The following is a 25,726-nucleotide window of genomic DNA, read 5'->3' as shown; positions in this document are numbered from 1 at the left end:
TCCAGTCAGTCCAACCTATGGTCTGCCTGGTCCGTCCATTCACCCACACATTCACTCACACGCATTAACATCGGGTATTGGTTGACTTCCGCACAAATAATCAGATTTTCCACTTTCAGCAAACTCAGTGTATTTATATAATCATTTATTTTCTTTTTACTCGTTTCTTAAGAAATAGTTCTTTATACTTTTGGACTGGATTGACTCGCTGCAATCCTCTTAGCCAGGGACCCACAATCTGACCCATTGTAATTCGGAAAAGGTCACCTTACTTTTTGTTTTCCTGAGACTATTGTCGGCGCCGTTATTCATTGTTTTCTTTTGCAGGCCTGCTTAGAACAAAAATGAGAAAAAAGAGAGCTGAGTATTAGCTCATCAAAGTACAAAACAAAATCACCTGACAGGTTTTTTCTTTATAAGTGCACTGTTACAAAACCCCTTAAACATGTCCATGTTTATTAAAACTCCCTCTTTAAAAATAAAACAACAACCTCAAAAATCTTCAACAATCTTAAATTTCAGCCATAGAACACACCCAAAACGTAAAAAGCTACACCGTTTCGTACACAATATCCCCCTTTAAGCACTTTACCAAACTCACATTCAACCTAACATATAAGCACGTTCTCACAATATGTCAACACTAATTTATAAACCTCTTAATCAAATTTGCACCTCTGAACTGTCTACTTCTCCTTGAAGGCCTCAATCACACACACACAGCAAGCTCCTCTGTCATCACTCACATTAGCTCTCCAACTAATTTTCATACTCAGTCACAAGATAAATACATGTTTAAACCTTATCACATTATTCAATTATTTTCATTTTCTTTCTATACTAATCACTTGCTTTTATCAATCAGTGCAACAGCGCTCCTAAGTCACCCTTCTTAAACTACTTTAATCACTTCTCTTTTGTTTTTGTTTTTCCCATAACTCACTCCCTTGTCATACAGCTTCGTTTGAGTTATTCCACAACTCTATTTTATCCAAGTGTGTTTTAAGTGTATTGTCTTCATCATTCACACTAGTTTAACACTCATGAAATTAGCAAGCTCATTTAATTACATATGTTTGTGTTCTTAGCCAGGTTTTAATCACTATCTATGCATTAATCTTCATGGGCTTATCTCTGTAGGGTTAATGCATTTTCTGTTTGTGTGTGTTATTTTTATAAATGTTTATTCGTGATCTTTGTGATCTCGTAAATGTTTCTTTTGCAGTGTTTCAGACTCCTTTTGACAGGGTGTGTTTTCTCTCTCTGGCTCATCACTGGTCATTGTTAGTGGCATTTCCCCTTCGCCTGTACCCAGCAGCTTTACCCATTGAAGTCCCGTCTCCTCCAGTGACTCCAAGGTCACTCCGGGACTTAGGTTCAAGCAATCGTGACTGCGCCTTGCCTTAGGTTGTCCCAGGGTTTCGAGGTGGGATCTTACCCGTCATGGGCTGTCCAGCCTTCCATGCTCGCCTGATACGGGGGCCAACTGGGCAAGGGTGTTATCAGGTCTGGGGGACACACTGGTTCTGGAAATTAAATGAGTGTAAACTGCTTTCTTTATTTCATGTGTGTATTAAGCTTTCCAGCAATAATTTCACCTGTAACAGTTTGTGTACGTGCGTTTTCAATTCATTAATGTAATTGTTAGTTCATGTATTTATTTCTCTCAGTCTGTCTCTTTTCTAAAACCTGTAATTAATATAATTTTATTACTTTATTACTTTTCTTAAAACATGCATTCGCTTCATCTTCTTAGAATTTAACTCGTCTGCCTATTTCTCTGGGTGATCCCCTGACATCATCAGTCACACACACACCTTCCTCTCACACACACAGCAGCACAGTATTTCCTGTTTCTACAGCTTCTGCAGAGACTTCCTTTTAATTTCACAGTCTACAAATAATCAGTAAAAATAAACTCAACCTCTCATAACATCACTCAAAGTCAAATATCTTCATAGACCCAAAAGTAAGCATATTATTTCCCTAGTCAAAAGTCAAACCGTTACTCACAGTAATTTTTAATCTCACAGCCTTTGTGTTTTGAGTCATGGTCAGTGGCCTCTATTTCACAGCAAACACGCACCTCTGTTTCAACCAGCCCTGTCTGAGCATCCGTTATTGGAGTCAACACAAGACTAAACGTAAAGCCAGTCATATCTCTGCTATCTTCTTCCAAAACTCCATGGTCTGTTTCCTCCATGGAGTGTACAGGTTACATTACAAAACTACATTTGAAAGCCAATCACACACATGCAAAATGAGACAGCAATTTATCCCGTCCACTGGAACTAAGTTTCAAAATCCCTGAATGCACTTGCACAGAAGTCCGGAAAGTCCCGTTCGGCGTCAGTGGGATTTAGATTTCTATCCTGCCTACAGTATAATTCCAGGGCCCGAAATATAACAATACTACTACATGCAAAATCTAATGCTGCTTCTTCTGATCGCCTTATTACTGAAGTTACTAAAAAGCCGTAATGAATATCTGAAACCACAGCGTGACATCGACAGGTTACATCATAAACATCTCCTGTCCATGTATATTCAACTACACAATACCCTGAATCCAACACGTGTATTTACACAAACTGTTATAAAATGTTAGTCAAAAAACACGGTGTCAGTACAAAGAGTCAATAAAACACAAGTCCTATTACTTTCAACAAGTATTACGTCGTTCAAGGACGTGTTAAAGCAAAACCCATACTCCAATTCTACATGTATCATAAAGTAGTCCTCGTATTTAACAACCGTAATGCCAACAAAGTAGAAATAAAAGCAATTCTTCCCTTAAAACACCAATATAAGTCGTCCTTAACCCAGGCTCTGCAGTCAGTCATTAGCCACTCATTAGTAAACAGGAAATGTCACTCTAAATAAGTCACAGGCATCTCATTTACATAGACACAGACACACAATCTCAAAATAACCAGCCTGCTGCAGTGCCCGTGGCAGACAGAGTGTATATACAAACATAGAAATTATAAGTAGAAATTATAACACAGAGACGTCTAATAAAAGAAATAATATTTACAAGGCCTTAAAGTGCATAACCTACAGAATTTAGACAAAATTTTAAGTTAACCCTCCAAGGGACAAACTCCAAGTTTTTGATCGTCAATGACAGTCTCAGTTCCAAACTGTATCTGCTCTAATCCCTAAATATCCTACAGAATTTAGACAAAATTTTAATTAACCCTCCAAGGGATAAACTCCAAGTTTTTTATTGTCAATAACCCAGTATCAGGTCCAACCTGTGTCTGGTCTAATTGCTAAAGTTCCTAAGTCAATTTAAAAGCGTCCAACGCCCAAGGTCCAACCTTTGCTACCCAAAAAAGCGCAAGTACCGTTCCAAACGGTAAAGTGGTCCAACCACTAGCTTATCTCAGGATGCCCTGTACCCCACGGTCAAGCCAAACCGAGCTAACCCTATTCGCCGATAGGTCAACAATGTGCGTCCACATCGAGGAGGGATCGCAACGTCCGGGCTATGCGCTTCTTAGAACATCCCACAGTTCCGTTCTACATAAATTTAATTATGTTTTTAAAGACATCCTATGAAACCACCAAACCGACTTTATTGATGTCCAAGCCCAGCTTTATATTCAATTATGACTGTATTACCATACACAGTTTCCAAATTACCTATAATCCTAAATTCAGTAGTCCAACTACTTTAAATTCTCTTTCATTAGTAGTCCAACTGCATTTAAATCCTCGTAGCAGTCCAACTGCTTTTCCTTTAATCAGTACTGTCACTTAACCTTACATTATCATTACTTCAACTTCAATTCTCATGAGATTTTCACCAAAATCAAAACAGACCTTTACCAGTAATTTTCAGTGAGTAGACTTTCAATTTTGTAATCGTCAATCTGGCACAGTTTGGAAATAATTCAACAGGTAGTGCCTTACCTTTAGATAAGCCGGCTTATGTCAACTCACTTCGACCACTGACTCGTGTCTGCCCGTTTGAGCACCTCGGACCCTCTCGGTCTCAATCTCCAACTTTCTCCCTCTCTCAACCCTCGGCCAATGCACCAAATGTTACGGGTTCGAAATTGAGGACGAGAGTAAAACAATGATGGTCCAGAAGAGGTCGGTCAAACAATTGATTTTAATGAATGCACGCAGCGTGGAGAGGTGTAAACTGCAAAACATCAGTTGTACATCTCTACCCAAAATACACTCTAGATTACTTTTATCCCATCAGGGTATTGTAACGCCCCCTCTTGCGTTTACAGTCACATAATTTGCATGTACAGAACATTCATGTATTTTAAGAGATAACTGCAGACACAGAAGTTCCCCATCCATCCAAATATGGTGAAGATCTCAGGCCTTTGAGGTCCCCATGGACTGGACATCCTTTCGTCACCTGTAACTAAGCAAACTCAAATACCACAAGAAGCTGAATACATTCAGGCCTTTGCTCAGCTACTATTTTACTGTAACAATATACTCAGGCTCTGAGTTATGATATATATATATTAACTCAATCATTTTAAAGTAGTTATAACTGCACCTGTAATAAACATGTTAATATTTGATTATGATAACCCCTATAATATAACTTATAACATAATGCCAGCAGCTTCAATAAACACTTTGATGAAATGATAATTAATGTAATGTTAAGGATGATGGTTAGATACAGTTCAGCAGTGACCTAATTTCTTTAAATATTACAGCCACCAGTCCATTTTTCCTCCCTGTCATTGATGGCGCTCCATCTGTTGTTATTCCAACAAACCTCTTCCATGGCAAACCAACATTCTCAATGACATCACACAGCTTGTGAAATATCTCCTGAGCAGTGGTCTGGCCATGCATTAGAATTACTGTGAGCAGCTCCTCCATCACTTCAAAACTGTCATCAACACCACCGACATACATTGCGAGCTGGGCAGTGTCAGTGATGTCTGTTGTCTCATCAAGAGCGACTGAGTATACACTGAAACATTTGGCTTTCTCACACAGTTGGTCATAAATGTCACTTGACATGCCAGAAATGCGATCTGCTACGGTGTTGGCAGAAAGGCTGATGTTGATAAACTGACCTTTCTTTGCCGGACAGACTATATTTGCAGCCTGCAATATGCACTTTTTGACAAATTCACCTTCTGTGAATGGCTTTCCTGCTTTAGCAATCATCTCACTAACCACGTAGCTAGCTTCCACTGCTGCATTATTCTCTTTGGTTGCTTTCTTGAAGAAATCTTGCTGCCTCAGTAGATCTGCTTTAAGACTGGCAACCCGGTTCGCTCTCTCATCTCCCTGGTATTTTGCATACACCTCAGCATGTCTAGTTGTGTAATGACGTTTCAAATTGTATTCCTTGTGCACTGCAACTTTCTCTGTGCAAATAAGACACGTCGGGGTGCCCCTGTGCTCAACAAAGAAATATTGCATTTCCCACTTTTCCTGAAATTGTCGGTGCTCATCACCAACCTTTCTCTTCACTGCAGGCTTTGAAAAAGACATGTTTGGGGCTATGTAACATTTATAACTCTACTTGGTGTCACTGTCGCATTGAAGTTTCAATCAAGCATTTAGCCGACGGACATCTCAACGCATAGAGAACGTCATTTCCCCTTCTTTTTCTTGCAACCGTAGCACGGCGATCGGCGGATAAAAAGCCGGTAGCAGTCTCCTTTGTTTTTACGGTCGATGTTCACGTCTTTCATGATGACACGAACACCGTGGCATTTGCAGATGGTAGAAAGTACAGGGATAGCGAGCGCAAAAAAGGCGACTGCTCAAGGACTGTTAGCCGCCGGGCTGTTGTTACAGGAAAAAGAAGCGTAAATGGCACCGTGACATATAACAAATAACATCACCTGTTTCTGATGTTAGTTGTTTTGACTGCTTTTACATTATATTGAAATATATGTAATGTTCATGTATGCTGCAATGCAAACGGAGTGATGCAAATAAAAAACATCAAACCAAAAATTACGGTGCGACCCTATACTTAGTCCGGGTTACCGGGGACTGTTATTGCCGATGAACAGGTGTCGCTATGGGACTGCAGACTAAATTGGGCTGCACTGAGTTCATTGCTTTTCTTTTATCCCGCCGCCTATGCATCGCAAAGTTAATATGAGGACTCTCTCTGTGAAAAAATAACTAAAAATCCCACTGACATGTGTATAAATCTATATATGTGTAATGTCCCGCTGTGCAGCAACTTAAAAAATTTTTTTTTTGAAGTGTTGTGAATGCAGCGCGCTGGGGCGAATGTCCGCGTTTGCCCAATAGAAAGGAGGCAGCCAGCCAGGCACAGAAAAGAAAGAAACACTCCAGGGCAATGCTGCTGTAACTTTTACTCATTGAGAAATGTTTCCCTGCTTGCATCAAGCCCGGCTGATAGTCACCTGAGATCCATATCCCACCCCGATTGGTAGGTTAGTTCAGCTCCGCACACAACACTGTAAAGTGTCATACATTATCAAACTCGCGGGCCGCACTAATATTAAATTTATTTTCATATTAAGGTGGGGGCCACAAACTATCGTCCTGCGGGCCGCAATTGGTTCGCGGGCCGCGAGTTTGAGACCCCTGAAATACAACAAACACAGCAGTACTACTAATGCTAAATACTCAAAGCTTCATAGAACTGAAATAAACATTTATTTTTAGCTCCATTCTGCTACTGATATATACTTTATTTTTTCTGAATATTAAACTTGTTACTGCCTTTCATAGTGTGTAACGTGAAGGCCCTGAGTACTTTCTCCCACACTGAAAACACTGGAATGATAACATTATTTGACATTACCTAATAAGACTGATTCAGGACAGACAATTAGTTATTTAAAACATTTCTAGCAGTCCTTCACAAACAGGGAACAGTCTGTCTATTCTCTCCATCTGTCAGCTGCTGCTGGCTCTTCCTCCTCCTCTTCCTCACACAAATTAAAAGAAACAAGTACTGTTGAGAAACTATAATACAAAAATTACAATTAAAATTGTTAACAACAAAAACAACTGGTGAATATATAACTAATATGTAAACAACCTAACAATCCCCCAAAGTCACGTCACATGACAGCGTAACATCTAAACACAAGAGGGGGGAGGAGAAGCAAAGTCTGCCTGCCATTCGCTGACACGGGAGCAGCAAGTCCGGCGACCTGGCTGTTTCGTCTTTGCCGAATGCACAGCATTGCAAACAAGAGCAGATATTAAAGTAAAGAATTGATCTCACCAGGCTAGAATTGATCCGATACCGACTTGTAGGGCTGCACGATTTTGCATAAAATGAGAATCACGATTTTTTTGCTTAGAATTGACATCACGATTCTCTCACGATTTTCTTTTCTAGTATAAATGTTTATTGCGCTTTTTAACTGCACATCAACTTCGTAACAGTTGAGACTGAACATAAAAACAATAAATTGTTTACAATAAATAAACATAACAACAAATGTCTCACATTTTGTCGTTGCTGCTTGAAATTCCGTCTCCACCGTTGCGTGTAAAGAGCAGGAAGTGCAACAATAGAAAAATAGTTGCGGGACGGCACTGTGTAGCGTTTGTCTAGGGCAGGGGTGGGCAATCTCAGGCCCCGAGGGCCGGTGTCCCTGCAGGTTTTAGATCTCACCATGGGTCAACACACCTGAATCACATGATTAGTTGGTTACCAGGCCTCTGGAGAACTTCAGGACATGTTGAGGAGCTAATTTAGCCATTTAAATCAGCTGTGTTGGTTCAAGGACACATCTAAAACCTGCAGGGACACCGGCCCTCGTGGACTGAGATTGCCCACCCCTGGTCTAGGGTGTTGATCATTTTCCTAAATCCCTCGTTTTGCACAGTGTTGATGGGAGCCATATCTTTGGTCAGGTGATAAGTAATAGCCTCCGTAATTTCTTTGTGCCTGCGGGAGTTCAACGGGTATAGGGAAGCGCTGTATAAGGTTCCTGTTATTGATGTTTGGGTTGTTGCCCGGAACGGATTTTCTCCTGTCACTTTCTCGTCATCCCTGACGTGCTCTCCGTTGTTTTTTCCTGCCAATTTTAGCATCACACGGCACAGCTTCTGTATCACGTGGTATATGGCTCCGCCCTTGTCATTTGTTGAGCAGGAAGAGTGAGTGCTTGTTTTCATGCAGATTACGTCCCGGATCAAAATGCGGTACAATCGTCGTCGTCGTCTTTTTTTTTTTTTTTTTGTAAATCGTTGTCATTTGGAAATGAGATCGCACATAAGTATGAATCGAGATCGCGATTTTCTAACGATTAATCGTGCAGCCCTACCGACTTGGTATCAAATCGATACCAAGTCGGTATCGATTAATAACGCATTGAATAATGCGATATTGATTCATTAAATCCTGAATTGATTTCTAAATATAAATGTATTTTGCCAAAAACGCAGGGAGCTCACAAAACTATTTCAATGACCACCAAACAGTTAAAACAATAAATGAGAGCAGGTGAACAGATTCCACACAAAGACGTGAACACAGAGCGCGGACCTGATGGATTAGTGACATGTCGTCTTCCTCACCCGATGGCATGAACACGGACATGCCGTCGGCGCAGAAAGTCAACATCTCACTGATTCTGAGCTGCAGCCTTTTTTCCTCTCAGACCAAAAGAAAGCTTCATTTTTGCTGTTTAATACATTTGTTTTTTAATTATGCCAAATTGAAAAACGCTTAGTTTGTTTGTTAATTTGGGTTAACATAGTCTGCAAGGTAGGGGGGAGGTTGTACTTGGCACCTTGAGCGAGTTGATTCTGAGACATCTTCATTGAAGAAGAAACTAGGCTGTATCTTTAGGATCCAAGGAAAGCACCATCCGGCTCGAATAGGGATGGGTATTGATAAGATTTTAACGATTCCGATTCCATTTTCGATTCTGTTTAACGATCCGATTCTTTATCGATTCTCTTATCGATTCTCTTATTGATTCTTTTGAAAAGGGAGAACACTGAGGTCGATTAGCTTTTTATCTTCTCTTTGAACAAGATAGAAATTTAGGAGTAACATGGCCTTACAAACCCAACAGTGCGATCTCAAGAGAACCAGCCTTTATTGGGGTGTCACAGGGTCCCCAGGAAAAAAAATGTAAATGTAAAATAATAAAATAAATATTCTTCTATACTATAACATAAATTATTCTGTAGCAATTACACAAGAATATCCAGTAATGTCCCTGCCTACAATTAAACACCTTCACTTACCGAAAATCGGGGGCATCTGCTGTGACAAATGGGTGCAAGCCTTTGACCATAAACCTAGTCACTGCTCGGTGACATTCATCCTGGCCTGTAGACTGCAGCGACAACTGCCAGCAGCTGAGCCAGCCCGACTCTGTCTCTCTCATCACGGTCACCTAAATGCACAGTAATGGCAGGTTTTGTAATAAGGCAGATCGCGCTAACATAATATGCACTGTTAGTTGATTACTTACCTGCCGCATTAACGGGAGAGGACGTGCGAACATTACCGCTGCTGCTGAGTTCAGATTCACGAGTCCGGAGCGGAATTAAAAACACGACATTCATTTAAGGTCATCGCGTGTTTTGTGAGCAAATGCTTTTGCAGATTCGTAGTGTTTCCTCCCTTAAGTGAAATATCTACTTTGCAAGTATTGCAAGTTGCCCTGTTGTCATCCATTCTCGTAAAGTATAAACAAACTTTTGAGCGTTTGAGCCGCCATGTTTCCTGCCAGGTAAATGACGCTCCGCAATGTGGTGACGTCATTCGGGGCGACTGGAATCCATAAGGGAATCGTTTGCCAAAATGGCAAACGATTCCAAGGAATTGAAACAGTGGGGACTGGTTCTTAACAAGAACCGGTTTTCGATACCCATCCCTAGGCTCGAAGGACCAAGGTTAATTTGGGTTGAACCCAGGACTGTATAGGCGTTGGCTGAATAGCAGTGGTGTTCACCTTGGTGTGTCGGTCAGAACACACAGGACGCACAGTTAAAGGTTATACCGTCTTTACTGTGATTCCTCAGCTTAACAGCACAGTACAGCAACACAGTAATGCAACCGCAGGCTTACAAATTGGTGAGGGGTGTAGGTGTGGTCTGTGAACAGAACACATACAGAATACTAAATGTAATAAAGATCGAAGTCATGAATTATGATTCATTAGCTTTCTTCGAATTTAACCAGAACTACAAATAGGAATTCCTATATGAACATTTACATGCACAAGTTTCATACACTACTCCCAAACCCTTACAGTACATGACACTGATTGCCAATACACCCAACAACAATATATCACAAAACACCAAATGGCTTTAGCTTACAGCTAGAAAGCATATAGCATAACAAGTAGCATTAGTAGCATGAACTAGCCACATAGCGAACAGGTCAAAACACATTGCACTTCTACATCCACTAAATGTCTAACTGGCATAAAAGACTAAAACTGTCCTTTCCAGGCAGGGCTCTACGTCTACTCACAGTTCTTTAGCGACGCACACAACTCACACCGTGTGTAGACATCCCCTGCTGAGTCAGTCTGTCAGGTGGCTCTTGCTATGTCTTAGCTCCAACTCTGAACACTGGAACATGTGCTCAATAGTGCAACTGTGCTCTCTCGCCACAAGGGGGCTCCCCCACACAGTTGACAGCCTTTCTAATATTGCTGTTTTTCTGTGTTTTATCCTCCGTTACTTTGAAACAGTTACTGAGTTAAAATTGAATTGAATCAAATCGATTATAGAAATCAGTGACAATACCCAGCCCTAGTGAGTAGCCTAAGCCCAACAGAAGTGGATGTAGCTGTGGGTAATGAGAAAAGATGAAAAGGTTGATAACACATTATATGCAGTAAATGCACTGCCCAAGTGTCGCCTCTCCCCACTGCCTGTCAATAAAGAACTTTGTGTTGACAAGATTGTTAGGTAATCATTTACAAATCTATAATATCTGCACTGCAGCAGTGTCTATTTGTGTCTGTCTACATGTTGGGTAAGTGCCGAGTATTGGGTTGTGTATATGGGGGTGGGAATGCACGTTTGAGTCTGTGTGCGCCTGTTCGTCTGTGTCTATATGTCAGGTTGGGCCTTAGACTCGACCTCTCTGGGAACATATCAGGCCCTCCAACGTACGGAGGCCTATCTCCCCTCACCACACTCCCTGCCGGTGGCTGATGCCCTCAGACGGTGTGCTGGTGGTTCTTGTGAACTGGGGCTGGGTGCTCATGTATGTACCGGCTCACTCCTGGTGGCCAGTTGGTGGGGCCTGGCGCCTGTGGCCCGGCTGGGCCCCTTCCGGGGGGTGGGGTGCCCTCAGGCCTCTGGGCCTGAAGCTCGGTCCTCTCTGGCACAGCTGGCCGAGCCCACGGGCACGCCGCTGCAACCCCCTCCGGCCTCTGCTCTGTGGCTGCTGGGTGACATCTCGTTTGGAGGTCTACTCAGCTCTTCCCAGGAGGGTGGCACGGTTCCCCCCCTTTGGTGGTCCTCCTTGGGTCCTCATACTCTGGGGCCTCTGGATGTCTGGGGACTGAATCTCCTCCATAACTGCTTCATGCCCTGGGGGACGGGGCTATGGCTCCCCACACTCCCTAGCAGATCGTTACATGGAGAAACCTTTGGAATACAAGCATGCTTATCCACACAGGTGTACACACGGGTGTTCACAGACAAACTACACCTTTCTTGGCTACTACCTCAAAGCATATTGTGAGCCATCTTGCGTGCTGCACAACAACATTTAATATTTAGTATGTACTGTTATCTACTGCTAGCTAGTTTATTGTGATGGTGCTGTATTTATTATGTCGCTGTTTTTTGGGGTTTGTTTGTTTTCTCTTCTGTTTTTTTTCTCCACAGGTGATCCAGGTGTTTTGTTTGTTTTCTCTTTCTTCTCCCCTTTCTCACATCTCTTCTACCCTCTATTTTTCTTTCTCTCCCTCTCTTTCTTTCATTCTTTCTCCCTGTCCTATCCCCCAGTCATGTCTGTCCCGACTGTAACAACTGAAAATAAAATAAATACATAATTATAATAAAGGTCAATCAAATGGACCAAAATGGCAAGGCCATGATGATCCACTTGGTAAAGTAAATCCGCTTGGCATCTCTCTTGGCCTTAAGACAATTCTGATGGCTAAAGATCCAAACGGGACAGGGAAAAAAAAAAATCTGCATGGACAGCGTTAACTGATGAGGTTGAAAAATTCAATACTTACTGTGGTGTCGCGATTGAGGAATGACCAGGGACGGTAACTAAGATATTGACAACGCCACCTGGGGGAGGGCGTTACAACCCAGGAAAGATTTCTCTACCCAATGTACGTGTTGCACTGGCTACCAAAGCCCACAGACTCATTATTAACGGCAGAGGTGAGACAGATGAATTTTACAAATCGAAGTTTATTAAGAACTACTACTAAAAACATAAAATTATAAAATCAAAAAGGCACCTAAGGTAGCAGGGTTGAGACGGCAAAATAGACAATTAAAACACTTTATTAACAAAACGATGATTAAAACAACCAGACTCCCTACCACGATGTTACCTATGCCTGGTGTGTACACTCGCATGCATCGGGGAGGGGATTCCACCTCACGTACCTAGCCCCTCAACAAGCGGCCGCACCTCCACTAAAGCAATAAAAGAAAGCATAAAACGTTAAACAAATTAGTAAAAGATCTACATAAAACAAATACACCCCAAATCACTGTTCGTTATAAAAGTATTGTGTAACAAACAAAACAGCATATGACAAGACAGCAGCAGTATAGTGCAAACCTGCAACAAAAGAGGGGAACAGTTGTCAGAGTCCACCCTACTATATGCCACATTATAATAACACAAGAGTCCCACTTACCACTCTCTAAAGGGCAATACTAAACTGAGTAGCTTTCCTAGAGAGATCTGCAGCGCATAGCTGCCTAAAGCTCTCAGCCACCTTGACTGGACAAGACTGCTGTTAAGGGTCCGAAATTGAGGACGAGAGTAAAACAATGATGGTCCAGAAGAGGTCAGTCAAACAATTGATTTTAATGAATACACGCCGCGTGGAGATATGTAAACTGCAAGACATCAGTTGTACATCTTCTTCCCAAAATACACTTCAGATTGCTTTTATAACATCAGGGTATTGTAACGCCCCCTCTTTCGTTTACAGTCACATAATTTGCATCTTAAGAACATTATTTGCCTCCTCTACAGATAATGATCAATTCTAAGAGATAAATGCAGACACAGAAGTTCCTCTTTCTGGCATCCTCTTCCGAATATGGTGATGATCTTAGGCCTTTGAGGTCACCATGAACTTGTCCTCCTTTTGTCACCTGTTACTAGGCAAACTCAAATGCAACAAGAAGCTGAATACATTCAGGCCTTTGCTCAGCTACTATTTTACTGTATCAATATACTCAGCATATGAGTTTTGATATATATATTTAACTCAATCATTTAAAGTGGTTATAACTGCACCTGTAATAAACATGTTAATATGTGATTATGATAACCCCTGTAATACAAGTTATAACATAATGCCAGCAGCTTCAATAAATGCTTTGATGAAATGATAATTAATGCAATGATAAAGATGATGGTTATGTACAGTAGCAGTAAAATAATTTCTTTAATTCTACACTGCCAAATAATTCCTTCTGGTAGTGGAGCACAGCTGTTTCTTATAAGCCTGGTAATTGTGGGCTGGGAAGGTGTGGATGCCAGTGGTGCGTTTGTGGACAGCATGTAAAATCCTACCCCAGAATCTACTTCACTACATTACATTTAAAAGTTTACTCTTTGGCCACCACGCTTCTGCCATCTGCCATTTTTTGTTTTTCAAAAGAATTAGCCACAGTCAAAGCTGTGCTATGAATTCTGGGATGTGTTGGGCCGCGAATGATACACCTGACTCATCCTTCAAGTCTGGGGAAATGAAGGGCGCATTTGGAATTGGGACAGCCTTCATCACGTCGCTGTGGTGTAATCAGTCTTCAAATGGGGTCTCAAAATTGTACCAAAAAACTCTGTACCTCCCTCCATCCAACCACACACTTCTTCGGGTTTGCCATCAGCCCTGCCTGCCTCAGGGAAACCGGGATGGTAACCAACCACTGCACATGCTCCTATAGCTATCACTATGAATGACGACATCATCAAGGTAGGAAACAGCATATGCAGTGTGAGGACGCAGCTATCGCTACAGGAGGTGCTGAAAAATGGCCGGGGCTTCAAACAAGCCAAACGGAAGTGTGACGAATTGGTACGAACCATACAGAGTGGAGAAGTCCGTTTTTGTCTTTGGACTCTGCAGACAAGGGAATCTACCAATCAGCTGCGTTTCAAAGTGGTGCTCAGTGAGAGTCGTGCACGGTCTGAAAACGTCATGCCCACAGCACGTTTTTGAGAAAAATCAAATATTTTTGTCCTTGAAGATCATTTCAGAGCTTTTAATGAGCTGCAGGAACCCTGTTCTGTGTGAGTGGAGAACAGCCAAGTCGCCTCCTCTGATAAACCTCCACATGTACCACTGAAAACAGTTAAATTAGTTTGAATCTGAAATCATGGCTCAAACTACTTGTTCTGAGACCATTTCTTTATTTTTCACACCAAACTGTTTAATAAGACAAACTTTACACAGAGTTCATCAAATATAACTAACGCTTTAACATTATCAGGATTTCATAATACAAATTTCAAATCAACAGGAAAACAGCTGCAGAACATGTGGATCAAAATGAATCCATTAAAAAACAACACGTGGACTTCAAGGATACAGTAAATACACTAAAGTGAAAGGAGGAGCCAAAATTTGAAGGAATTTGAATTAAGTAAAAGTCACCTGTGATCTTTAAAATGGTCCTGATGTGTGCTGCTGTTTTTACCTTTTACCCAATTAAATAAAGGTTACACTGACTCACTGCTTCATCTTCTGGCACAAACTGGTATTACATGGAAGCACAGCCCAAAACCAGTTTAGCTTGAGTTTCTTTTTTCTGGACATAAAGTCACAGCAGGTGTTGTTTCAAAGCTGGTGGACAGATTTAGTTCATTTGGGAAGTTTTAAGAGCAACTGCTGTGAAAATATTTGCAGTTTTGGGAGAAAATGATTTAAGAGAAGGGATTACCACAGCAAAAGATTAAATATGAATGAAGGATTGAAATTTAACTGAGGTAACACATAAAATGAATACAACTACTAAACACTACTGTGTCCTAAGGGAACAAAGAATAAAATGTAACAGGGATAACATTTAAGAGAATTAAAATCCCTCAAAGGAAAAAACATAAACTTGATATGCATATCTATACATGCAGCTTCCTAAATGTAACATTCAGGATTATTCACTGCAGCTCCAGAAATCAGAGCTACCTCATCAGATCCAAGTGTGACATCAGCTGACACTCTTTACAGGAGATTCCAGCTGAACTCTGTGGAGCCTGATCTCAAGGTTTTTAAGTCTGACCCTGAAACCAGAAGAGGATCTTTCTCTCTCTTCAGATTCATTGTGATCCAGTGATTTCAGTCCTGCATGATCAGGCTGATGTTTGCACAGAGCAGATAATGAAGTGAATGTTTTTGCACATTGGTAACAGTGAAACAGTTTATTTACAGTGTGGGATCGTTTGTGTTCAGAGTATGAACTGAGATTCCTGAAGCTCTTGTCACACTGGTCACAGCTGAAGTTCACTTCCATGTGTTTATGTTCATGTTTGTTATGATGACCTGATTGTGAGAAGCTTTTGTCACGACCCACACTGGTCACAGGTGTGCTTTTTGACCCCACTGTGGAAGAGTTCATGTATTTTTAATGTACTTGGTGTGTGGAAGCCTCTCCCACATTCTTTGCAGTAGTTCATTTTGTCTCCAGTGTGTCTACGTTCATGTTTTTTTTAGGTCCTGTTGATGATTGGAAGGTTTTCTGCAAAAGTCACAGAGAAACTCTTTCCCACCACCACAGTGACGACAGGGTTGAGAACTGGATCCATGTGCTTTGCTCCACTTCTAAACAAAGACAGTGTAAGTCGGGGAATTCCTTCAATATTTTTATCCTGAACGTCGCCTGAAATAAAAAGCATCTCTGCCAACGTCCAATTACATTTTACTGTTTACATTATAACACTCAGCTTAGTGGGCGGAAATGAGTCTTCATTTTTCCAAACAGTTCATTCAGTATAACTCCATAAGTTTACTGATCAGACTTGTTCCAAACAATCAGGTTACAATTACAAGATAAAAAACTAAATACATACCTCACAGTAACTGCACTTGTAGAGTTACTTTCAGGTGTGGATCTGTTTGTGTTTTTTCAGCTGAGGTTGATATTTAAAAGACTTTCCACACAAGTCACAGCTGTAAGGTTTAACTCCACTGTGGATGAGTTGGTGAGTTTTTAGGCTTTGAGCCAGGGCAAAAGACTTTCCACACAGGTCACAGGTGTAGTCTTTAGCTCCACTGTGGATGAGTTGGTGAGTTTTTAAGCTTCCAGTCCGGGTAAAAGACTTTCCACACAACCCACAGCTGTAAGGTTTAACTCCACTGTGGATTCGTTGGTGAGTTTTTAGGCTTTGAGCCAGGGCAAAAGACTTTCCACACAGGTCACAGGTGTAATCTTTAACTCCACTGTGGATGACTTGGTGTCTTTTAAAGTCTCCAGCCAGGGTAAACGACTTTCCACACAGGTCACAGGTGTAAGGTTTAACTCCACTGTGGATGCGTTGGTGTGATTTTAGGTTTTGAGCCAGGTTAAAAGACTTTCCACACAGGTCACAGGTGTATTCTTTAACTCCACTGTGGATGACTTGGTGTCTTTTTAAGTCTCCAGCCAGGGTAAACGACTTTCCACACAGGTCACAGGTGTATTCTTTAACTCCACTGTGGATGAGTTGGTGTGTTTTTAGGTTTCCAGCCAGGGTAAAAGACTTTCCACACAAGTCACATCTGTACTCTTTAACTCCACTGTGGATACGTTGGTGTTTTTTTAAGTCTCCAGCCAGGGTAAAAGAATTTCCACACAAATCACAACTATAAGGTTTAAATCCACCGTGGATGCGTTGGTGTGTTCTTAGGTTATGAGCCAGGGTAAAAGACTTTCCACACAACTCACAGCTGTAAGCTTTAACTCCACTGTGGGTGACTTTGTGTGTTTTTAAGCTTTCAGCCCGGTTAAAAGACTTTCCACACAAGTCACAGCTGTAAGGTTTAATTCCACTGTGGATGAGTTGGTGTGTTTTTAAGTGTCCAGCCTGGGTAAAATCCTTCCCACACTCATCACAGCTGTAGGTTTTCTCTCCCTTTCTTCTGTGAGGTTTGTCGGCCTCCTGAGAGCGCTGACTTCTCGCTCCATGTTGGTCCTGCAGTGACAGAGATACAAACAGAGGCAGTGAGTGGAACAAACTGAAACTTCCTCCATTGGTGGAATCAAACATGTCAACAAAAACACATTGTAGGTTTGTTACCACCACCTTCTGGTGATAGTATCACATTACAATGATGTGACACAATGAGAGTTGTAATGAAAATGACATTATTGAAGAAATATTGATCAGTAGAGAAACTCTTTTATTTCAGAAAAAAATTGTGATTTCAACTGATGATATTGTTGTTTCAATGTGTGTAGAGAAAATATGATTGTATTTTCTTGTAACTTCTGTGGTTTTTGGTTGTGAATGTAGATTTTGTATATATGGAGGAGAAAAGATAAAGCTGCTGTTGATGGGTTTTTAAAAACCAACCAGCTGTACACACAGTTTCAATAACAGTGTAACTGTGATGTTTTTCTCACCTTCTGTGTTGAAGTCATTGTTTCCTCTGTAGTGGCTGAGCTGAGTCCAAATGGCTGAAATTGTTCCTCTGCTGCACCACCAGACTCTTTTCCTCCTGTTACTCAGCTGGGACACAAAAAGTATATAAGTGTATTTTATTCCTGACCAAAAGAAGCAGAGCAAATAAACATGACTAAACTCCTCAGTGACAACAATACCTATGAAGATTCAAGGTGAAACCCCAGAACCAACTACAAAAAGAAAGTCATCAGTTGCCTACAAGAACTTGAAAGGGAAGAACCCCTCACCCCCCTATCACCGCCTTTACCCAGGGGATACTACACCCTGTATATATGGACTTCCATAGATCCACAAAGACGGAGTCAGTATAAACTCAGTCGCCTACAACATTTCAAGTACCTCATTACCATCCTAGCTCCCCTAAAATGGGAACACAGTGTGGTTGGCTAGGTTAACTCACAAACAGAATTTAGCTGTGCCTGACTACAATAGAGACTTTCTTCTTTAGATGTTTCTGAAACAAGAAGGTGTAGTACACAGAGATTTGTTTCAGAAAAAGGGGAAAGGAATTAAAACGACATACATAAGCACAGAATGTTTTAATCCTCCTAACACATACACACACATGCAATGAAGCTCATGAATACCAGATGGTATTTTAAGCCTGTGTTTCTGATTTTATCATCTTGTTCGGCTCACTTAGTGAGATGAGAAAGGATATATGAACTAGTGGACTAATATTATATTAGGAAAGATGATTGAATGATAGCAGGGGTGAACAGAAAGCAGCAGAGGGTTTAAATGAGTGAGACTAAAAGATTCTTAGTTTCTTGTTCCTGATCAGATAAATGGTGAGTTTAAAATCCAGGTAAGGAACGAAGAAGGCCAAAGATTTTAAGTTTTTAGGAATAATTTTTGATTTACGTCTTAAAGTGGACAAGCATGTAAGGAAGATTGATAAGACGGTCAAGGCTAATCTGAATTGTTTTGAGTTAATTCAGCACTATATACCTGCTTCAGCAGCTCAGTTATTTATGTATTTGTCGCGTTCTGGGTCTTTTGAACCAGTGTTTTGAGTTCTAGTTCATTTTTGATGTTTATGGTTTATGTTTAAGTTCTTTAGGTCAGCGAAGTTCACACTGAACTCTCAATCACTTTTGCAACTTTTTACTTTTGTGTTACTCACAGCAACAAGTCCACCTCATTGTTAGTCCATTTAAAAAACTGTGCTTTTCCTCAACATTTTGCTGCCACGTTTCAAAGAGCCTGTGTTCTGGGAATCCATCCTACCTGTTGTTTCTGCACATGCGCAAAACCATCCTACCTTTGTTAATCTGAGCTAGAAGCATACTTTAACAGCTAAAATTCAGTGGCGAACCATCCTACCTTTGTCAATAACAGCTAGAAACATACTCTGATGGGTAAAATTAAGTGGCAAACTGTCCTGGCTTTTTGAATATGAGCTACAACAGGGGTAGGCAATCCCAGTCCACGAGGGCCGGTGTCCCTGCAGGTTTTAGATGTGTCCTCGAACCAACACAGCTGATATAAATGGCTAAATTAGCTTCTGAACATGTCCTGAAGTTCTCCAGAGGCCTGGTAACGAACAAATCATGTGACTCAGGTGTGTTGACCCAAGGTGAGATCTAAAGGGACACCGGCCCTTGTGGACTGGGATTGCCCACCCCTGAGCTACAAGCATACTCTGATGGGCAAAGTTACCGTATTTTCACAACCATAAGACTTAAAAGTCTTAGATTGTCTTCAAAAAGTATGGCGTGCCCTATAGTGCAGTGTGCCCTGTGTGTTGTAATGAGGACGTAGTAGAGAACACCATGAGAACGCTAAAGGATGAAGTGTGGGCATTGACTGTACCGGTATATACTACGATCGCACATACCTATATAAAAGAACAGGTATGTGCGTTATGCAGAACATTGTTGTTTTAACAACCCTGAAAATGGCAAAGAGACACGCTTACGAAGCACAGTTTAAACTGAAGGCCATCAGCTACGCGGAGGAACATGGAAATCGAGCAGCCGCGAAAGAATTTAAGATTAATGAATCGATGTTTCGCAAGTGGAGGAAGCTAGAAAACAAGCTCCTGCAGGTCAAGAAAACGCAGCTGAGTTTCCGCGGACATAAGGTGAGGTGGCCCGAGTTGGAGGAAAGACTCGAGCGGTGGATCATCGAGCAAAGAACGAGTGGGAGAAGCGTTTCGACGGTCAGCATTCGGCTAAAAGCAGTTTCACAAATGAAAATTGAACATTTCCAAGGAGGCCCGTCTTGGTGCTTTTGTTTTATGAAACAGTGCCATTTTTCCATCTGGACCAGGACTACGGTAGCGCAGCAACTTCCAGCGGATTATAAGGAAAAGCTGGCCATCTTCCGCTCCTACTGCAGCAAACACATCGGCGACATAAACATCCAGCCCAGCCACATCACAAACATGGACAAGGTGCTGCTAACTTTCGACATCCCGGTGAGCCACACTGTGGAGAAGAAGTGGACCAGCACGGTAGCGATACGCACAACGGGGTACGAAAAGTCTTCTTTTACTGTTGTGCTTGGCTGCCATGCTAATGGACAGAAACTGCCGCCTTTGGTGATGTTCAAGCGAAAGACTTTGCCTAAAGAGAAGTTTCCAGCAGGAATCATCATTAAGGCAAATGAAAAGGGCTGGATGGATGAGGAAATGATGAAAGAGTGGCTGAGGGAGGTGTATGTAAGGAGACCAGGTGGTTTTTTCCACGCATCACCATCGCTCTTAATCTGTGACTCTATGCGTGCCCATCTCACAGCCGATGTGAAAAAACAAGTGAAACAAATGAAAACAAAGCTTGCTGTCATTCCGGGAGGCCTGACAAAGGAACTCCAACCGCTGGACATCAGTGTGAACCGCCCGTTCAAAGTAAGGCTGCTACCGGGGTGGGAGCAATGGATGACCGATGGAGACCACAGTTTCACCAAGAGTGGAAGGCAGCGCCGGGCGAGTTACGCCACAATTTGCGAATGGATTGTAGATGCTTGGGCTAACATGTCTGCTGGGACTGTTGTTCGAGCTCGATGGGTTTGATTGATGACAATTACCGGTAATTAAAATCTGAGTACCAAACTCGGTTTTGCTCCCGCTTTATTTTTAAATACGCATACTTGTATGCGCAATATAATGAGGTGCGCCTTATGTGTGTGTTAAATACAGTAACCGCACACATAACTGAGACTGCGCCTTTTTAGTACGGTGCGTCTTATGGTCGTGAAAATACGGTAAGTGGCAAAGTGTCATAAAATTTGTGCTGGAATTACTCGACAGCAGAAATGTGCATAAACTACTTACAATAAGACATTTTGCCAAAGTACGATGGTTTGTCAGAACACTAGAAAGTAAATAAGCAGCAGACAGAAATGAGGCAGGTCGAATCTTCTTGCGTTTCACGCATGCGCAGCACTGGCACGTAAGCGTTTTCGGCCGTTTCAATCTGGACGTGCAACGCTGTGAAAACGACTGAAAATGCTAGTGTAGACACGGAATGTTTTCAGAAGAGAACGCCGTTTTCCAATCTATCCAGGCCATTGTGGACACAGCCCCACTCTTCTCTCAACATCTTCACAATAAACTGTGAACAGATACCGAGGAGAGCAGCAGAAGTCCTCATCCAGGAGCTGTTGAAGTACGATTCTTTTTGATGGTAGCAATCAGGTGGAGACTTTTACTTCCAAAATCAGACGTCTTCATTTGCGCTGGCAGGAGGCACGATATTGGCCCATTTTTGGGGGTGCTTCAGCCAGAGCGATGGCGGCTGAGAAGCAGCAGAGCGGAGGTGTGAGTGTCTGGCTTAAAACAGGACATGTTAGCTGCATTTAACCCTCAGTTACTCTTTATATAGTTAGGTAGGACTCAGACCATGTTTCTTTTTAGCAGAAAAACATCACATCACGTCTTTTCTGACGATGTTTGCTACTCTACAATCCATCCTACTCTCTAGTAAAATTAGCCACATCTGACCGTCATGGTTCCTCCCATTGAAATTTATATAGCCTATTTAAAATCTAAAACTTAAGATTGTCCGTAGCCTACTGTTGTTACCACTGTCCCGTTTGCGACGTATACGGAGAGAGGACTTTTTGTTAGTGATCTTAAGAGATTTTTTTTCATATGTAAATTTTTGTCTAATTGAATACAATCTATTTGTGTATGATTGTCAGTGCAAAATGGGAGAGAGGAAAGAGGGGAATGTGAGGAGAAAGTACAAGGTCAGGAAGAACCAGGTATGAAAACAGACAACTGACAGGCAAAACAGAAACTGTTAACCTGACAAAGAGACAAAACCTGATTTTACTCATACAATCTGGAAGTTGTGTTCTCCCTATCCGGTCGTAAAGTCTGACGTCACTAGCCGTGTCTGGGCTTAAACGCCGCTGCAGGTCCATATGTCAAACGATCACTATGGCATTACTGAGAGTTGAAAAACTGTCTAAAGTCTTTAATAAAATGATCAGCGTTCTGCTCTACCAGGTGTAACAATTGAGTTTAACATCCAGGTTTCTATGAAAACAGAATTTATGACATTTAACGTAGTTAGAAGTTAGCACGAAGTTAGCTCGCTGGCTTCTATCTAAATACAATATAGCATGTCCTGACTGCGGGGTTTTGGAAACAAATTAAAACATACAGCTCTGTTATCACTTCCAACATAAATGAAGACAGAAAACTAAACAGCAGTGACGTTTGTAGAGTTACTGAAGTTTGGCTAGCTGGTATATAATGATGTGCTACGTGACCGCTAGCGACACAGCTATGTTAGCATAATATAAACAAGCTAACTTTTTTCCACTTGATAAAAGTTAACTTGAGTGTTCTCGGTGGTCAGGAACAAATGTAATTGCATGGCAGGATGCTGTAAAAGGACCAAACTTCAGTCAGGAGAACAACTGAGATAATCCATCCACAATACGAGGTTAGTCATTCATATACTGCTGCATGGGCTGTGCTGTAGTTACATCGTAAGGTTTTAAAAACTGAGCTTTAATAAATGATTAGCGGTAATAGAAGCCGAGGGAGGTCAACAGTGATCACTGACTGTTTTAGGAGCTTTTTGAGATTAAATAGAAGAAAATACAAAACATTAAACATGTTAACAACACAAAAGCGATATTAAACGCAGACTACTTATCTTATTCATCTGTTCCTCTGTCTCTCCTGCTGCTTTGAGTACATGACAAAAGAATTTCCCTCGGGATAAATAAAGTTGTTCTTATTCTTATTCTTACTTTAGGCCCGGAAGTAGGATTCGTCACATTATCACTTAACAACCAGATATTAAAGCTGCTATACAGAATCTGCAAAACAAACTGGGTTGAAACATTTTTGACCCTCTTTAACAACATTCCAATATAACATTATCATTGATTAGGGAGATTAAAATTAATGATATATTTTATATTATTGAGCCACAACGGTGCAGCCGCAAACGGTGCCCCGGTGGAGTGAGGAGCTGTAAAGAGAAGCCGAGCGCTCTGTTTATATAAAATGTTGTAAGCTTGTTCCAAAGATTATGTACTGCAGCTTTAAATGTTTTACAAAAGCACACATACACTTATCAGTGTTTCTCAAACTTTTTACAGTGTGTACCACCTGATAAACATGTCAAGCTCTCCTAAGTACCACTATGAAAGCATGAAACTCATAAATCTTACAACACAAAATTATTATTATTAAATTAGTAAAATTAGTATCTGCAAGATTTTTTCATACATTGTATACATTCTACCACAGGCAAAGTTGCCTCCATTTATAGTTTATAGTTTTTATTCATATTTTGTAATAATTTATTCTGTTTTGGGAGTGTTTTTTAATGTTTCTGTATTATACATTATACACATTAAGAGTGAATCTCTGTCCAAAAAATGCACTCAGTTTACTTTTTACTCACTATGAGCATCATTCATTATTCTTCCCAGTAATTAAGGTTAGGATATGTATGTTTTTTTATTCCAATCCATTCTTCTTTTGCAGCAACAACATTTACGATGCAGGGACTAACAGCACCCCCAAAGCTCTGATCCTAGAATTGCCCCTGGCTGGGAGTAAATAAAATACAGACGCATCTAGAGATCATCCTATGAAGTCCTATTCTAAAGGCTGATCTGAGGAGCATTCCTCACACGCGGGGGTAGCCCTTTGGCACCCCTGCTCAGTGGGCTTCCACTGCTCTCTCTCTCTGTGAAAATGTGACGTCATTCCGTGGTAAAACCACAAAGAGTTCTGGGAACTCGTGGCAAGAGGTACTAGCGCACGCAGGCTTTCAATTGAAATCAGTTACACAGCCATTCAAAGAAACACAAAAAATGGCAATAAGCTGTTGTATTATTAACTGCAATAGCCGATCGCATGACAGCCACGGGAAGCTGACGGGTAAAGAGATTGGTTGTTTTCGGATTACGTCGTTGAAGAGAAATTGTTCGAGCCATGTTTCCGAAGTAACAAACAGGCGACGGATAGCCTGGATTGCAGCCATTCAAAGACCAAATATAACGTCCCAGAACACTGCAGCTCACATGTTAGTCTGATCCAAGCATTTCATAACATAATTGGTGATGTAGGTTATGCTCCTTTGTTTATTGTGCATAAATAGTGAATTGTCCTGACACAATATTGCGTTTCGCTTCTGTTATTACCACGGTACATTGACAAAAACATATACTTTTATTCACAGGATAAAACAGCTTTTTTGTATCACTAACTGTCCAGTACGATTACAGCATACAATATTATTGTCACTGCTACATTTCTGTAATGCTTACCAGAAATTATTTCCACTACTAATTAATTACCGTTGAGCTCAACGGTCCTATAAATAAACAGTTAATAGATGTGTATTTATGAAGATGATTTGTGAGACTGGTAAACTTATGTACGATGGTCTTTCGTTCTACACGATGTATTTCAAGGTCCTGTACCCATCCGTCGGTAAACTGTACCTGGGCTTGTTGCAGTGACCTGAAGTTACTAAACTTCATGAGTGCATGCACTCACTCCAAGAACCGTATAATTATAAATATGAGCGTGGTGAAAGTTGGGCAGCACGCTAACGTCTTTTGTCCAAACCTTTCATTCCCTTTGATTTTTTCCTCGTATCTTGTCTTTGACTTTTCATCAAGTCTGTCTTTGTACGGACCGGCATTTTTCTCCTTCGTTTCGTACATACCTTTTTTGGGGAGCAAAGAAAAAGCAAGAATTCATTGGAACCGGAGAATGAACGTTTTTCGGTGCTGCAAATGCTTGCGGCATGCAACGCGCGAAAGACACGTGGTCTGTCCCCCAGGCTTGTACCTGTGGCTTCCTGTCGTGGGGGTTGGCTGTTCTCCTGCCCTGCATCCCATCCTTTTGTTCATATTCAAACACTATTTTTCTATATGTATTCTTTCCCCCTAGCAACCGTCATTTCATAATGTTGCACGAACTCTACAGTCTGTCTAACTCCAGTGTATACCAAGCAATCTATTATTCTCAACAGAGATAAACTCAACATAAACTGAACCCACATTAAAGTTAGCTCGGTGCTTACCTTTAGATGAGCCCACAAACCGAGAGAAACTCCGCGATGAAGCTGGAACTCTTTCCAAACACAGGAAACAGATCAGGGAGCAGAGACCCACGTGGTTCACGCTGATGTCAGCTACAATCCAGGAGACAAGGGTGTGCAGATCGATGCAGATATCGATCCAAACGTTGGTAGTGGTATATGTTCGTGTAAGTTCACTACTTTACTCCCGTTTCGTGAAAAAGCAGCTCTCTCTGCTCGACTCCTCTCCTACACACACACTTTCTCCACCCCTTTTCCTGGCTCTGCTGTGATTTGTGGCTGTGCGGTCACGTGACTCAGCGTCACAAGGTATCCACGTGAGGTGTTGGGCGTTTATCATCGGCTGTATCCCTGACATCCCATGCCTCTTGTCGTAAATTATGTCAACAAAGTAACATCATACTGTGATTAAGAA

The 25,726-nt window shown here is 41.4% G+C and overlaps 1 protein-coding gene across 3 annotated transcripts in view; it reads right to left on the bottom strand.

The window, feature by feature from the left end:
* Positions 1 to 25,557, bottom strand: part of LOC134624777 (zinc finger protein 492-like) — a 264,689-nt gene extending 239,132 nt beyond the window's left edge. Inside the window, exons 1-4 of one of the 3 annotated variants that reach the window (XM_063469826.1) lie at positions 25,294 to 25,557; positions 17,725 to 17,830; positions 16,193 to 17,293; positions 12,419 to 12,579 (exon numbers count right to left, since the gene is read on the bottom strand). In XM_063469826.1, coding sequence (XP_063325896.1) covers positions 16,223 to 17,293; positions 17,725 to 17,742 — 1,089 coding nt within the window. In that variant the 5' untranslated portion in view covers positions 17,743 to 17,830; positions 25,294 to 25,557 and the 3' untranslated portion in view covers positions 12,419 to 12,579; positions 16,193 to 16,222. Of the gene's footprint in view, positions 1 to 12,418; positions 12,580 to 14,405; positions 17,294 to 17,724; positions 17,831 to 25,293 lie in introns of those variants that run through there. The other 2 variants (XM_063469825.1, XM_063469828.1) reach the window with 2 other exon arrangements.
* Between the last annotated feature and the right edge of the window lie 169 nt (positions 25,558 to 25,726).

The sequence above is a fragment of the Pelmatolapia mariae genome, linkage group LG3_W, assembly GCF_036321145.2.
Source record: "Pelmatolapia mariae isolate MD_Pm_ZW linkage group LG3_W, Pm_UMD_F_2, whole genome shotgun sequence".
In the NCBI taxonomy this organism is placed as follows: Eukaryota; Metazoa; Chordata; class Actinopteri; order Cichliformes; family Cichlidae; genus Pelmatolapia; species Pelmatolapia mariae.
The sequence above is the reverse complement of the archived record's forward strand: the minus strand, read 5'-3'. Positions and strand labels throughout refer to the sequence as shown.